The sequence below is a fragment of the Chlorocebus sabaeus genome, chromosome 9 (assembly GCF_047675955.1).
Source record: "Chlorocebus sabaeus isolate Y175 chromosome 9, mChlSab1.0.hap1, whole genome shotgun sequence".
Classification (NCBI taxonomy): domain Eukaryota; kingdom Metazoa; phylum Chordata; class Mammalia; order Primates; family Cercopithecidae; genus Chlorocebus; species Chlorocebus sabaeus.
This window is the reverse complement of record NC_132912.1, coordinates 104,824,355-104,840,119: the sequence shown is the minus strand read 5'-3', so window position 1 is coordinate 104,840,119 and position 15,765 is coordinate 104,824,355. Positions and strand designations below refer to the sequence as shown.

Sequence of the window (15,765 nt, the reverse complement as noted above, 5' to 3'; positions counted from 1 at the left end):
TTGTCAGTTCCTGCATTCACAATAATAATTAGGCCGGTTGCAGTGGCTCAAACCTGTAATTCCAGCACTTTGGGAGGCCGAGGTAGGCAGATCACCTGAGGTCAGGAGTTCAAGACCAGCCTGACCAACACGGAGAAACCCCATCTCTACTAAAAATACAAAATTAGCCGGGCATGGTTGTGCATGACTGTAATCCCAGCTACTTGGGAGGCTGAGGCAGGAGAATCGCTTGAACCTGGGAGGCAGAGGTTGTAATGAGCCAAGATCACACCACTGCACTCCAGCCTGGGTAACAAGAGTGAAACTCTGTCTCAATAATAATAATAATAATAATAATTATTATTATTATTATTATTATTAAACTTACTATGAGCCTGGCATTGTGATGCATGCTGAGGATACCAAAATACAAATAACCATGGTCTGTGCCTTCAAGGAACTTGTATGCTAATCAAGGAAATGAACAAATAACTAGGCAATCACACTATAAAAAAAGAGTGGCTAGGGAGGAGACTGGAGAGGCAGGGCCAGACACAAAGGAAGGGATGGCTTTCTTAGGAGTTTGGCCTTTATGATTATTGGAGTAGGTGTTGAACTCGATCAGATTTGCTGTAGTATATAATACTCTCGGCAACCAAGGTTAGATTTGAGGAGACAGGGATACCAAGTAGAAAGCCAGTATAGGCCAGGTGCAGTGGCTCATGCCTGTAATCCCAGCACTTTGGGAGGCCGAGGCGGGCGGATCATGAGGTCAGGAGTTCAAGACCAGCCTGGGAAAACATAGTGAAAATCCATCTCTACTAAAAAATACAAAAATTAACCGAGCATGGTGGTGCACGCCTATAGTCCCAGCCACTCAGGAGGAAGGAGGATCGCTTGAACCTGGGAGGCGGAGGTTGCAGTAAGCTGAGATTGAGCCACTGCACTCCAACCTGGGTGACAGAGCAAGACTCCATCTCAAAAAAAAAAAAAAAAAAAAAGAAAAGAAAAGAAAGGCTGGGCGCAGTGGCTCATGCCCGTAATCCCAGCACTTTGGAAGGCCAGGGCGGGCGGATCATGAGGTCAGGAGATCGAGACCATCCTGGCTAACATGCGAAACCCCGTCTACTAAAAACACACACACACACACAAAAAAAAAAAAAAAAAAAAAAATTAGGCGTGGTGGTGGGCACCTGTAGTCCCAGCTACTTAGGAAGCTGAGGCAGGAGAATGGCGTGAACCTGGGAGGTGGAGCTTGCAGTGAGCTGAGATCGTGCCACTGCACTCCAGCCTGGGCAACAGAGCAAGACTCTGTCTCAAAATAATAATAATAATAATACTAAAATTTAAAAAAGAAAAGGAAAAGGGAGGCTTGGGTCCCTGAGGCCACATAGGCAGTTGAAGGAACCTTCCGCGCTGCTTCCTCACCTTCACCCAGGATGCTTGCTGGGACTACTGTGTAGCACTCCTTGTGCCTAGCTTTACTGCCATGTGAACCTGAGAGAGCTCCTGAGGTGAGGCACACCTACGGAAATGCTCCTGCCCACTGGCTTAGGATCCTCCCCTCACCTTCCCAGGGACTTCAGACACCCCTACTCCAGTCCTGTCCTGGGACCTTGGATCTGAGACCTTGTCCACCACCCAAAACCTTCAGCAGCTGGGTGAGGTGGCATGTTCCTAAAATCCCAGCTACTTGAGAGACTGAGGTGGGAGGATTGGTTGAGTCCAGGAGTTCAAGTCCAGCCTGGGCAACATAGCAAGAAATTTTCTCAAGAAAAAAAAAAAAAAGAAAAGAAAAGGAAAAAGGCAACCAAGCCAGGCATAATGGCCTGTGTCTGTAGTTCCAGCTACTTAGGAGGCTGAGGCAGGATGATTGCTTGAGCCCATAAGCCACTGCACTCCAGGATGGGCAACATAGCAAGATCCTGTCTCTTAAAAACAGAAGCAAAAGGCTGGGTGCGGTGGCTCACATCTGTAATCCCAGCACTTTGGGAGGCTGAGATGGACGGATCACCTGAGGTCAGGAGTTTGAGACCAGCCTGACCAACATGGAGAAACCCCATCTCTACTAAAAATACAAAATTAGCCGGGCATGGTGGTGCATGTCTGTTATCCCAGCTACTCAGGAGGCTGAGGCAGGAGAATTGCTTGAACCCGGGAGGTGGAGGTTGCAGTGAGCCGAGATTGCACCATTGTACTCCAGCCTGGAAAACAAGAACGAAGCTTCATCTCAAAAAAAAGTAAAAATGAAGCCCATCAATGCCAGAATATACCCCTTTCTCAGGTACCCAAGGCCAAGGACTTTGGCTTAAGATCTCCACCCTCCTATTCAGAGACCTTTGTCTGATAGCCCACTCAGGAACTCCATTAAAACGCACGGCCGGGTGCGGTGGCTCACGCCTGTAATGCCAGCACTTTGAGAGGCCGAGGTGGGCAGATCACGAGGTCAGGAGATGGAGACCATCCTGGCTAACATGGTGAAACCCCGTCTCTACTAATAAAATACAAAAAAAATTAGCTGGGCACAGTGGCTAGTGCCCAGCTAGTAGTCCCAGCTACTCGGGAGACTGAGGCAGGAGAATGGCATGAACCTGGGAGGCGGAGCTTGCAGTGAGCCGAGGTTGCGCCACTTGCACTCCAACAAGACTCCGTCTCAAACAAAAAAAGAGAAAAACTCAGTCACACAATGATCCCTGAGCTGTTCCCAAAGTCCTGAGATGCAGTTTGGGATCACTTGCACCTTCCACATTGAAAGGAAGGATAAGGCTAATGTGATCAAGCACCAAGCCTGTAAACGCAGGTAAAAGTCACTATCTGAGTCCACCTGCTCTGCTCAGAGCTGCTGGGCTGGGTGGCCTTCATCTGGAGGCCCTACTAGTGGGTGGTCCCAGGGAACTTCCTTGAGCCATACAGTCTTAAGGAAAAACCTGGCTTCCTTCCCTTACCCATGCCCCCAGGAGCCCAATGAGTAGAATTCCTTCTCTTCCAGGCACAGAAGGAGGACCAAGCCAAATCTCAGGCTTGGGAGATTTGAGAAGAAGCAACAATGATTAAGCAGGATCATAAACAGGAAGCAGCTTCGCATTGAGGAGCCATGATGAGCCTAGTTTCAAGACCAAGAAGAGGAACTCCTTCCAGACCAGGAAGGGGCTGAGGTGGAGGCCTAGATTGGGACTGTCCCTAGCCCTGGGCCTCTGGGAAGAACAGCAGCTTGACTCCAAGTATTGGTAGGCAGTCTGGCTTGAGGGCAAGGACAAGGGCCATCCAAGCTCTGGAGGAGTCTAAGATGGTACCTTAGGACTTGGCCATGTAGATGAGCCACCTCATGGCCCCTATGAGGCTGAAGTGTTAACACCAGCCATGGATAAGATTAAGTAGCTACTTCTCTCCCCTGAGAGACAGGAACTGTCCCTAGTCTCATTAGTCCTAGCCTGAGTCCACCTTAAACCCAGGTTAAGGCTACCAGAATCTAAGCTGCAGGTCCCAGCTGAGGACAAAGCTAAGCGGCAGCCCTAACCTTGGCCCCAACCCTGGACAAGGAGTATCTGGGACTGGGGATGATGCTGAGTAGCTGCATCCAGGGTCCTACCCTAAGCTAGAACCAGGGGTCTATCCTAGGCTAGGCTGAGGGGTTACTTGGGTAGAAGTGAGCATAGCGCAAAGGCCTCTTCAGAGGTGAGCCTGTTGAATAAATCCAGACAAGCAGAGATCTGTGTTGCAGATGCTATTATTTCTTGACTTGGGGGAGTCAGCAGGAATATGGGGCTCTCCAGATAGCTCTGCTCCCAGTGAATTTTGTTACTGAGCCAGAGAGCTCTCAGGCAGCTCTCCTGTCTGTGGCAAGTCTTCCCCTAAACTAAGGGCTGCTCCAGAAATCCTGGTGGAGACAAGCAAGGACTCAGGGCCCAGCAAAGTTCCTACTCCAGAGCAGAGAAGTCCTGGAGAAAGGAAGGGTGGAGCTCTGTAGTCCTCCTCCTCTCAGCAGGCCAGAGAAGCCAGCTTGAAGCCAGGGATGGACAGCACATTCAAGACCAAGTAGGTGGGAGCTACTGGGCTGTTTCAGTGAGGTGGCTCCAATCTTTGAGCTGCTACTTTCTAGCCAAATGAACTTGGTCAAGTCATTTAATTTTTCTAAACTTCTATTTCCTGTAAAATGGGAATAACATCAGTACTTTCCCCACTGGGGTTATGAGAAGCATTAAATGAGGGATTATATAAAGATGAGTAGAATGCCTGGCATGTATTAAATGCTCATAAATGTTAACTATTTTCATGATTGGAAGTGGGGACTTTAGCCAAAAGATCCAGGTCCAACCAGTCCCTCTATAACCTGCATCCTCTGAGACCCGTAGCTGTTTAAAAACACACAACTGTGTATATATTAAACTATGTATATATTTCACACACACACATATCTTAAAAATAGCTCCAGAGGACAGAAGAATATTGCACACACAGGTCCACTATGGGCCCCTCCAAGTCCCAGGCACCCTTCCCTGATCACTGTGTCCCAGAAATGATTTCCTGTGTCAGTGACACAGAGGACCTGTCCAAGCAAGCCTCCAGGTCCTGAGTGTTCTGATGCCTGAAGGGTAGTCATAGGTCCCGAGGTGGAGTCGGGGGTGGAGTGCTAGGGTCCCATAGGATGTCCTCATATGGGCTTAGAACTGGGCCTGAGGGCCATCCTTGAGTCCCAGTCTGCTCCAGCAGGGCTTTGAGTAAGCCCACAGTGAGAGGGGGCTCTGCTCCAGGCTCAGGAAATGGGGCAGGGGGCCCCACCTCATCTGGGAGGTATGTCCTCAGTAGAAGCAGGAGCTCAGCTGGAGCCAGTTCTGGTGGGCACAGGCGGCAAAGGAGGGGGAGGTGAGCATCAAGCCGGCGGTGCTGGGCAAACTCAGCCAGCAGCAGTTTGAAGATTTCACTTCGAAGCAAGGGACTGGAGGGGCCGAGGGCCAAGCCTGCATCCAGAGCCCGATCCCATTGCTCCTTTTGCACCAGCTGCCCGACAGCTTGGAGCACAGCTTTGGGCCGCCCACTGCTCAAGAGCAGCTCTAGCTCCAGAGCCTCAGGCCTGGTCCCCTCCTCACCTAACACTGCCAGGGCTCGGCGATACAGGGGCAGTCCCGGGCCCCCTGCCCCCCAGCCCGGCCCACCCTGCTGCTGAGCCAGCTCCACAAAAGGTGGCAGCCATCGAGGCTCCAGCCGGCACAGACATTGGCAGAGGAGTTCAAAGGGGGGCAGTATCCCATTGGGGGGTTCCTTTACAGCGGTTATTCCCCCTAACACTTTCTTCCACACATCAGGGGGTGCTTGGGACCTCAGCTTGCCATTCCCATCTGGCTGGAGCTGCAGGGCCCTGAGGGTGGCACCCCAGGCTGCTGTAGGAAGGGCCTGGAAAACAGTGTTGAGCTGGGCCAGCTGGTCTCCTATCAATTCGGTCCTCAGCAGGCGTGCCACTTCCTGCTCCGCCAGCTCAGTCCAACCAGCCTCCTCATCATCGCCAGCCACCAGCTGGGCCTTCAGCTGCTCTAAGCCTCGGTAATCCCGAAGCTCGGTCCTCAACATGGTCAGCAGTGTAGATGGGGGCAGGTGGCCCTGGAGGATGGAGGCCAGAGCCTGAGGTGCCCGGAATGTGCTGCTGTGTCTCAGTTCTTCTGGAGTGAGCTGGGCACCCCGCAGGCTCCGCCGCTGGTAGTACCCGCAAGCCTCCTCAAACACCAGATCCTTGGCTGAAGGCAGCTCAACACCCTGTGGGGCTTCCCAGCCCACACAAAACAGACCCAAGGCTGAAAGCAGACGAAGACTCCCTCGGGTCTCCAGCTCTTCCTCATCCTCCATGCCGGGGGCTAGCGGTTCCAGCAGATGTACCCTGTCTGTACTTAGGACCTTCCTCTCCAGCAGCTGCCCACTGCCCATGTCCAGAAGTTCCAATGTGGAGCCCAGCACACAGGCCAGAGTGCCCTGAAATGTGCCTAGGGCTGCAGACCCCCGCGGGCCTACAGGTGCCTCCTGCAGGATGCCCACTGCCCGGGTACCACCGTGGGACTGCACTAGGCTCACAGTGCCCCCAAAGTCAAGCAACAGCAGGCCGTGGGGAGTTGGGGCCCAGGTGTGTACAGCCAGTGGCTCTCTGAGGGACAGCAACCCAGGAAGGCCTCGGAGCAGGGTCCGGAAGTCCCACGTGTCCCCTCGTCCAGGATTCAGACTCTTACTGTAGGAGAGGCCAAGCCGTGGGGCAGCCACCATCACTTTGCCCTTGCCTGGGCTCCAGATGAGTAGAACGTGGGCCACGCCAGGCCAGGTGGTGGCAGTGGGCACCAGGAAGAGGTGTCTGCAGGAGGCCAGCAGCCCGAAAGCGGGGCAGTGGTGCAGCAGGACGTGCGTGCGGCCCAGGCTGGTGTTAGCTTCCCCGCTGGGCTCCAGGGTCCGGACGCACACACAGTGGCTGAAAGCAGTTGCTGGCGGCCCTAACGGGCCCTCGGACCCGGCTTGGCGCTCCTCGCACCACACCAGGCGGCCTCGGAGCGCCGCCACTGCCACCACGCGGGCTCCCCCGCCCGGACACAGCTCGGTGCTCTGCAGCAGTCGCCAGCCAGGCCCCACGCCCGCGCCCCACACCTCGGTCAGGCCACTCTCCCACACCAGCACCAGCGCCGGCCGCGCTGGCCACGGCAGGAAGAAGGCGTCCAGCGGGGAGGGCTGGCCTGCCGGCCAGGTCCGCTCCAGCTCCGCGCCGGGCCCTCGCGCCGCGACCAGCAGCTGCGGGGCTACCGTCCCCAGGGGTCGCAGGAGCAGCAGGTGGCGGCCGTCCGGGCTGCCGCGGACTCGTACCGCTGGGTCCCCGGCCAGCAGCTCCCGGAGCCGCGCCGCGCCGCCGAAGGCACTCAGGTCCGAGAGCAGCCGCAGAGTCCCCGAGCGCTTCATGGCGCCGCCGCGCGTGAGCGCGCCCAGGCTTTGCCCAGGTCCAGCTGCCCAGCAGGACGAGGCCCGATTCTCGGGGGAGCCAAGCGGGGCCAAGACTTCCGTCCCCCGTGGATGAGGTGAGCAGAGGCCGGGCTAAGCGTCGACTCCGCCCCGCCCCGCCAGGCCGGCTCCGGGATGGCTCCTGCAGTCGCCGGGCCGGCACTACACGCCCGCCGGGGGAGGAGCCACGGGAGCGCCCTAAGGGCTCAGCGCCTGCACCGCGCCCGCCCGGGGACGCTCTCGGCGTAGGGGGAGGCCCTTCCCCAGACCCCAGGACGCCGCCCAGTGGCCCGGAGTCCGACGCAGGAATAGGGATTCCAGCCCCCTGAGCCCCTCTCCCAAGGACTTCACCCCAGTTTACTCATTCAGGAAATTTTTGTTGAGCACAGGCTTTGTGCCAGGCTCTGAGTAGACATCCCTAAACAAAATAGAAAACCTCAACCTCATGGAGATGACAATCTAGTGGAAATAGTAATAAACATGGGGGGCGGTGGCTCCCTCCTATAATCTTAGCACTTTGGGAGGCTGAGGTGGGAGGATTGCTTGAGGCCAGGCGTTCGAGACCAGCCTAAGCAACATAGGGAGCCCTTGTCTCTATAAAAATTTAAAAAAAGAAAGAAAGAGAGAAAAACAGAAAGAAAGAAAAGAAAACCACTTCCATATCACTATGTAACAGCCCTTTCTATCCCCTAATCCCTTCTACAGATAAGGAGGATGAAGCACAGAGAGATTAAGTAACTTGACTAAGATCAAGCAGGTAGTAAGTGGTGGAGGTGGGATTCCAACCACAGGCACTCTGGCTCCAGAGTCAGTGCACCAAGTCACTTTATCATATCAACAACTCATCACCCAAACCAAAACAGAGAAACATACTTTAGAAGCAGTAAAACCTACAGATTTCTATGTAGGGCTCCTTCCACATCTTGACCGCCTCTTCAGGTGAGCAGTTTTCCTCCTCTCTCCAAGGCCAATCCCTCTTTATGAGCCCTGCCTCTCCTCCCTGGCCCCTACCTTCCTTGAGAACTTGCATCCATTTCTGTTTCACTGGCCTCATTCCGTCCTCTTGCCATCAACATAGAAATACCCTCTCCTCTCTCCTGTCTTGGAATTCATTCTTTCATCCTCATCTCCCCACTTCCACCTCCATCACTCCCTCCCCCTTTCCTTTCTCTGTCAAGTTTCGTGCAAGGATGCTACATTTGCCACCTCCACTTTCTTTCCTTCTATCAATCCACTATTTCCCTGAAGTAGCTTTTGCTGAGGTCTTCAAGGACATTTTTACTTGACAGCCTTCTCGTTGAAAGTCCCTCCTGTGGTTTCCACTGCATCTTTCCTGGCTGGTTTTCCTTTTTTTTTTTTTTTTTTTTTTATAGATAGCACTACCTTCAGAGTTTTATTTGCCTTTGGTTCATCTTCCTCCATCCTTTATTGATTGATTGATTGATTGACTGATTGATTGAGACAGAGTGTCACTCTGCCGCCCAGGTTGGAGTGCAGTGGTGCCATCTTGGCTCACTGCAACCTCTGCCTCCTGGGTTCAAGCGATTCTCCTGCCCAGCCTCCCGAGTAGCTGGGATTACAGGCACCTGCCACCACGCCCAGCTAATTTTTTTTTTTTGAGATGGAGTCTCGCTGTGTCACCCAGGCTGGAGTGCAGCAGCACGGTCTTGGAAATTTTTGTATTTTTAGTAGAGACAGGGTTTCACCTTGTTGGATAGGATGGTCTTGATATATCTTGATCTTGTGATTCACACTCCTTGGCCTCCCAAAGTGCTGGGATTACAGGCATGAGCCACTGTGCCTGGCCTATTTATTTATTGAAACAGAGTCTTGCTCCATTGCCCAGGCTGAAGTGCGGTGGCACAATCTTGGCTCACTGCAGCCTCCATCTCCCAGGTTCAAGTGATTCTCCTGCCTAAGTCTCCCTCCCTGGTAACTGGGATTTCAGAAGTGCACCACCACGCCCAGCTACTTTTTGTATTTTTAGTAGAGATCGGGTTTTGCTATGTTGGTTGTCCAGGCTGGTCGCGAACTCCAGGCCTCAAGTGATCTGCCTGCCTTAGCCTCCCAAAATATTAGAATTATAAGCGTGAGCCACTGCACCTGGCCCCTCCATCATCCTTTAAATGTGCTCTTCCTCTTATATCCTGATTCCATCTTGAGACCCTTTCTTTTTTTCTTTTGCCTACAGCCCAGACGTCTCTGCTAAGCTCCAAAAAAAAAGAGTATCCAAATGTCTACTAAATATTTATTTCTGCCTGAATGGCTCATCTCACAGACATTTCAATCTCAACATGTCCTAAACATCATCTTCCTGCCCCAAACTGTTCCTGCTTCAATTGCTCTTAGTTGACATAGATTTCTTTTGTTTTTGTATCATATCCTCATATTTAGAGTAGAACCTGACACAAAGAAAGTCTCCAACAGATGTTTGGTGAAGGAATCATTACATTTTCATGGGCACATGTTTGTGTGTATGATATCACTTAGAAAACTTTTCCTTAAAAATTACAGAAGTAGGCCAGGCACGGTGGCTCAAGCATGCAGTTCCAGCTACACAGGAGGCTGAGGCGAGAGGATTGCTTGAGGCCAGGACTTGGAGTCTGCAATGTGCAATGACTGTGCCTGTGAATAGCCACTGCACTACAGCCTGGGCAACATGGCAAGCATCCTGTCTCTTAAACAACAACAACAACAATAACAACAACAAAAAAAACTTACAGAAAGAGACCATGGCTGTCTTAAGCAAAAATGAAGTTATTTAGAAGAATATAGCAGACTCACAGAATCTTCAGGAGAAAGGAAGAATAGGTGTGGCAAATGATCGTGAACCAAGACACTCACTGAAGACTAAGAAGTAGGAGGCACAACTGTTTTTTTGTTTTGTTTTGTTTTGTTTTTTTGAGACAGAGTTTTGCTGTCTCCCCAGGCTGGAGTGCAGTGTCACAATCTTGGCTCACTGAAACCTCTGCCTCCTCAGATCAAGCAATTCTTCCACCTCAGCCTCCTGAGTAGCTGGCATCACAGGTACACACCACCACACCCAGCTAATTTTGTATTTTTTGTAGAGACGGGGTTTTGCCACGTTGGCCAGGCTGGTCTCAAACTCCTGGCCTCTGGTGATCCGCCCGCCTCGGCCTCCCAAAGTGCTGGGATTACAGGCGTGAGCCACCGTGCCTGGCCACAATTGTTTTTTAGCAGGAACAATTTGTTCAAGATACCATGATCTCTGGTGCTATACAAGCTGATCACTGCACTGCAAGATAGCACCTGTTATTAATAAATTCTGATTATACCTTCTACGGGGGTTCACTTCATTATACCTTTCTTTTGCCCCTGCCCACTTTTTTATGTTCTTTTAGGGTACAACTTTGATTTTTTTTAAAAAAAACTGCAAATTGGCCAGGTGCGGTGGCTCGTGCCTGTAGTCCCAGCATTTTGGGAGGCCGAGGCAGGCGGATCACCTGAGTTCGGGAGTTCTATACCAGCCTGACCAATACGGAGAAACCCTGTCTCTACTAAAAATACAAAATTAGCCCAGCGTGGTGGTGCATGCCTGTAATCCTAGCTACTTAGGAGACTGAGACAGGATAATCACTTGAACCCAGGAGCCGGAAGGTTGCGGTGAGCTGAAATCACGCCATTGCACTCCAGCCTGGACAAGAGCGAAACTGCGTCTCAATAAAACAAACAAACAAAAAACACTGCTCATCATGTCTTTCTTTCTTTTTCTTTTCTTTCTTTCTTTTTTTTTTTGAGATGGAGTTTTGCTCTGTCACCCAGGCTAGAGTGCAATGGCGCGATGTCAGCTCACTGCAACCTCCGCCTCCAGGTTCAAGGGATTCTCCTGCCTCAGCCTCCCAAGTAGCTGGGATTTCAGGCGCCCACCACCACGCCTGGCTAATTTTTGTACTTTCAGTAGAGATGGGGTTTCACCATCTTGGCCAGGCTGGTCTCGAACTCCTGACCTCAGGTGATCCACCCGCCTTGGCTTCCCAAAGTGCTGGGATTACAGGTGTGAGCCACTGCACCTGGCCAATCGTGTCTTATGCTATTGTGTAAGTAGACAAGAAAAATAAAACTCTACCAAGGAAGAACCTGAACTTCTGTGTTAAGATGTGTTTCCTAATAGATCTGGGTTCAAATGCTTCTCCACTTCTTTTTTTTTTTTTTTTTTTTTTCTCGAGATGGAGTCTCGTGCTGTCACCCAGGCTGGAGTGCAGTGGTCGGATCTTGGCTCACTACAAGCTCCGCCTCCCGGGTTTACGCCATTCTCCTGCCTCAGCCTCCCAGGTAGCTGGGACTACAGGTGCCCGCCACCACTCCCAGCTAGTTTTTTTGTATTTTTTAGTAGAGACGGGGTTTCACCGTGTTAGCCAGGATGGTCTCGATTTCCTGACCTTGTGATCCGCCCGTCTCGGCCTCCCAAAGTGCTGGGATTACAGGCTTGAGCCACCGCGCCCGGCCGCTTCTCCACTTCTTACTAACTTTACATCTCTCTCTCTCTCTCTCTCTCTCTTGTTTTTTGAGGTGGGCTCTTGCTTTGTTGCCCAGGCTAGAGTGCAGTGCCACTATCTCTACTCACTGCAACCTCCGCCTCCTGGGTTCAAGCGATTCTCCTGCCTCAGCCTCCTGAGTACAGGCACCTGACACCATGCCCGGCTAATTTTTGTATATGTATACTTTTTTAGTAGAGAGAGGATTTCCCCATGTTGGCCAGGCTGGTTTCAAACTCCTGACCTCAAGTAATCCACCAGTCTTGGCCTCCTGAAGTGCTAGGATTACAGGCATGAGCCACTGTGCCCAGCCTGTTAGCATCTCTCTCTCTCTCTCTTTTTTTTTTTTTGACAGGGAGTCTCATTGTCACCCAGGCTGGAGTGCAGTGGTGCGATTTGGGCTCACTGCAACCTCTGCCTCCCGGGTTCAAGCCATTCTCCTGCCTCAGCCTCCTGAGTATCTGGGACTACAGTTGCATGCCACCACACCCGGCTAATTTTTTGTATTTTTAGTAGAGACGGGTTTTCACCATGATAGCCAGGATGGGCTCAATCTCCTGACCTGGTGATCCACCCGCCCCAGCCTCCCACAGTGCTGGGATTACAGGTATGAGCCACCGCACCCGGCCCGCATCTCTTGATCAAGAACTAAAGTGCTGGGTGCGGTGGCTCACGTCCGTAATCCCAGCACTTTGGGAGGCTGAGGTGGGTGGATCATGAGGTCAGGAGATTGAGACCATCCTGGCTAACACAGTGAAACCCCGTCTCTACTAAAAATACAAAAAAATTAGCCAGGCGTGGTGGTGGGTGCCTGTAGTCCCAGCTACTCAGGAGGCTGAGGCAGGAGAATGGCGTGAACCTGGGGGGCGGAGCTTTCAGTGAGCTGAAATTGTGCCACTGCACTCCAGCCTGGCCAACAGAGCAAGACTCCGTCTCAAAAAAAAAAAAAAAAAGAACTACAGTCCTTGAAACCTGCACCTAGTGATGCTGAATAACCTAAACAATATGACATAGGGTTTTTATTATCCCCATTTTCCAGATGAGGAAAGTAAGTCTCAGAGAGCTCAAGTAATTGCTCAGTCATAGAGTTAGTGGGTAGCAGATCTGGGATCCCTTTTCATAGTTTTCCAGAGGTAGTGCTCTTACCTACTCAGTATATGGCCTTCTATGTTTATTCTAGTCTGCATCTGTATGAAATTGACTTCCCTGGCATAGATATGGGCAATATATTGTGTTGCTCCATTCTCATACCTTCTTTCTTTTTCTCCTCTCCTCTAACCCTTGACTCAATGTTCACCTTTCTCAGAAAGCCTCTGGAGATTGACATGACATTTTCCCTTCTCTGAATTTTCAAGGCGTTTACAACTTGAACCTTTGTACTCCAGCCTGTATTCATTGAGATTTAAAACATTTAATTGTATATATCTCTATCTCTGTACCTGTACTTTGTTACAATATACTCTCAGGATCGTTATTTCTCTTTTTACTGCTCCCAGGATTGGATATTCAGTAGGTGCCAAGGGGAAAAATGTTGTTTATTTTATTTTATTTGAGACAGGGTCTCACTCAGTTGCCCAGGCTGGAGTGCAGTGGTTCACTGTAGCCTCTACCTCCCAGGCTCAAGCAATCCTCCAACCTCAGCCTCCCAAGTAGCTGGGACTACAGGTGCACTCATCTAATTTTTTAAATTTTTAGTAGAGATGAGATCTCATTATATTTCCCAAGCTGGCCTCAAACTTTTGAGCTCAAGTGGTCCTCCTGCCTTGACCTCCCAAAGTGCTGAGATTACAGGCATGAGCCATGGCAGCATGCCAGAAAAATAATTTTGTTAAAAAGAAATCAGGTGGCTGGGCGCGGTGGCTCATGCCTGTAATCCCAGCACTTTGGGAGGCCGAGGCGGGCAGATCACTTGAGGTCAGGAGATTGAGACCATCCTGGCTAACACAGTGAAACCCTGTCTCTACTAAAAACACAAAAAATTATCTAGGCGTGGTGGTGGGCGCCTGTAGTCCCAGCTACTCAGGAGGCTGAGGCAGGAGAATGGCTTGAACCCAGGAGGCAGAGGTTGCAGCGAGCCGAGATTGGAACACTGCACTCTAGCCTGGGCGACAGAGCCAGACTCCGTCTCAAGAAAAGAAAAAAAAAAAAAAAATCAGGCACACCCGGGCGTGGTGGCTCATGTCTGTAATCCCAGCACTTTGGGAGGCCGAGATGGGTAGATCACCTGAAGTCAGGAGTTCGAGACCAGCCTGACCAACATGGAGTAACTCCGTCTCTACTAAAAATACAATAATTAACTGGGTGTGGTGGCGCATGCCTATAATGCCAGCTACTTGGGAGGCTGAGGCAGGAGAATCACTTGAACCCAGGAGGCGGAGGTTGCAGTGAGCCAAGATGGCGCCATTGCACTTCAGCTTGGGCAATAGACTGAGACTCTGTCTCAAAAAAAAAAAAAAAAAAAAAAAATCGGGTATGGAATAGGGTTCTTTCAGCTGAACACAGGCTTCTAACTGGTATTCAAGAACTGCTGGGGTTCACTTAATGATACCTTTCTCTTGCCTGTGCCCACTCTTTTATATTCTTTTTTTTTTTTGAGACGGAGTCTGGCTCTGTTGCCCGGGCTGGAGTGCAGTGGCCAGATCTCAGCTCACTTCAAGCTCCGCCTCCCAGGTTCACGCCATTCTCCTGCCTCAGCCTCCCGAGTAGCTGGGACTACAGGTGCCCGCCACCTCGCCCGGCTAGTTTTTTGTATTTTTTAGTAGAGACGGGGTTTCACCGTGTTAGCCAGGATGGTCTCGATCTCCTGACCTCGTGATCCACCCGTCTCGGCCTCCCAAAGTGCTGGGATTACAGGCTTGAGCCACCGCGCCCGGCCTCTTTTATATTCTATTAGAGTAGAACTGTAATTTTTTTCACCTCCAATCATGTCTTAAACTACTATGTAAGTAGACAAGAAAAATAAAACTCTACCAAGGTAAAACCTGAACTTCTGGATTGAGAGGACTTTCTTGAGAGATCTGGGTTTGAACTCTGTAGAGTCCAGCCCTACAGGGCCTGTGGTTTTCTCTTCATGTGCAGAAATAAGAGATCGTAGAAATAAAGACACAAGACAAAGAGAAGAAAAGACAGCTTGGCCTGGGGGACCACTACCACCAAGACGCGGAGACTGGTAGTGCCTGGCTGCGCTGCTATTTATTGTATACAAGGCAAGGGGTCGGGTAAGGAGTGTGAGTCATCTCCAACGATAGGTAAGGTCACGCAAGTCATGTGTCCACCAGATGGGGGCCCTTCCCTATTTGGTAGCCGAGGCGGAGAGAGAGAGAGGGGACAGCTTACATCATCATTTCTTCTATGCATTTCTCGAAAAGATCAACGACTTTAATACTTTCACTAGTTCTGCTACTGCTATCTAGAAGGCAGAGCCAGGTGTACAGAGCGGAACATGAAAGTGAAGCAGGAGCGTGACTGCTGAAACACAGCGGTCACGTTTAAGCCTCCAGATGGCTGCGGGTAGGCCTGGCTGATGTCAGGCTTCCCACCGAGAGGTGGTGGAGCAGAGTGTTCTCTAACTCCCGGGGGGAAAGGAGGACTTCCTTTCCTGGTCTGCTAAGTAACAGGTGCCTTCCCAGGCGCTGGCGCTACTGCTAGTCCAAGGAGCCCTCTAGTGGCCCTGGCTGGGCGTGACACTCTTGCCTTCCGGTCACTTCTCACTGAGTCCCTTCAGCTCCTAACTCTGTATGGCCTGGTTTTCGTAAGTTATAATTGTAAAACAGAACTTATTAATAAAAGAGTAATGCTACAAACTAATGATTAATAATATTCATATATTATTAATGAATAATAATTAAATTACAGGCACTGTGGCTCACACCTGTAATCCCAGCACTTTGGAAGGCTGAGGCGGGCGGATCACGAGGTCAGGAGATCAAGACCATCCTGGCTAACACGGTGAAACCCTGTCTCTACTAAAAATACAAAAAATTAGCCGGGCGTGGTGGCGGGCTCCTGTAGTCCCAGTTACTCCGGAGTCTGAGGCAGGAGAATGGTATGAGTCCGGGAGGCGGAGCTTGCAGTGAGCCGAGATCACACTGCTGCACTCCAGCCTGGGTGACAGAGCGAGACTCTGTCTCAAAAACAACAACAACAACAACAACAACAACAACAAACACATATATAATCACATCTATGTTCTATTTCTAATATAACTATTCTTATTTTAATTATTTTAAATAATTATACTGGAATAGCTCGTGCCTTTGGTCTCTTGCCGCGGCACCTGGGTGGCTTGCTGCCCACAGAACTCTTCTCCACTTCTTTTTTTTTTTTT

The 15,765-nt window shown here is 50.9% G+C and overlaps 1 protein-coding gene across 1 annotated transcript; it reads right to left on the bottom strand.

Moving 5' to 3' along the window:
* Positions 1-1,905: 1,905 nt before the first annotated feature.
* HPS6 (HPS6 biogenesis of lysosomal organelles complex 2 subunit 3) lies at positions 1,906-7,049 on the bottom strand. The gene has a single exon (XM_007963939.3). It carries the CDS (start codon positions 6,901-6,903, stop codon positions 4,576-4,578), a length of 2,328 nt encoding a protein of 775 aa, XP_007962130.1. The 5' UTR covers positions 6,904-7,049; the 3' UTR covers positions 1,906-4,575.
* Between the last annotated feature and the right edge of the window lie 8,716 nt (positions 7,050-15,765).

Bases quoted from the DNA above. Each gene is read 5' to 3' on its own strand.
- HPS6 (XM_007963939.3), bottom strand. From the start codon at position 6,903: ATGAAGCGCTCGGGGACTCTGCGGCTGCTCTCGGACCTGAGTGCCTTC.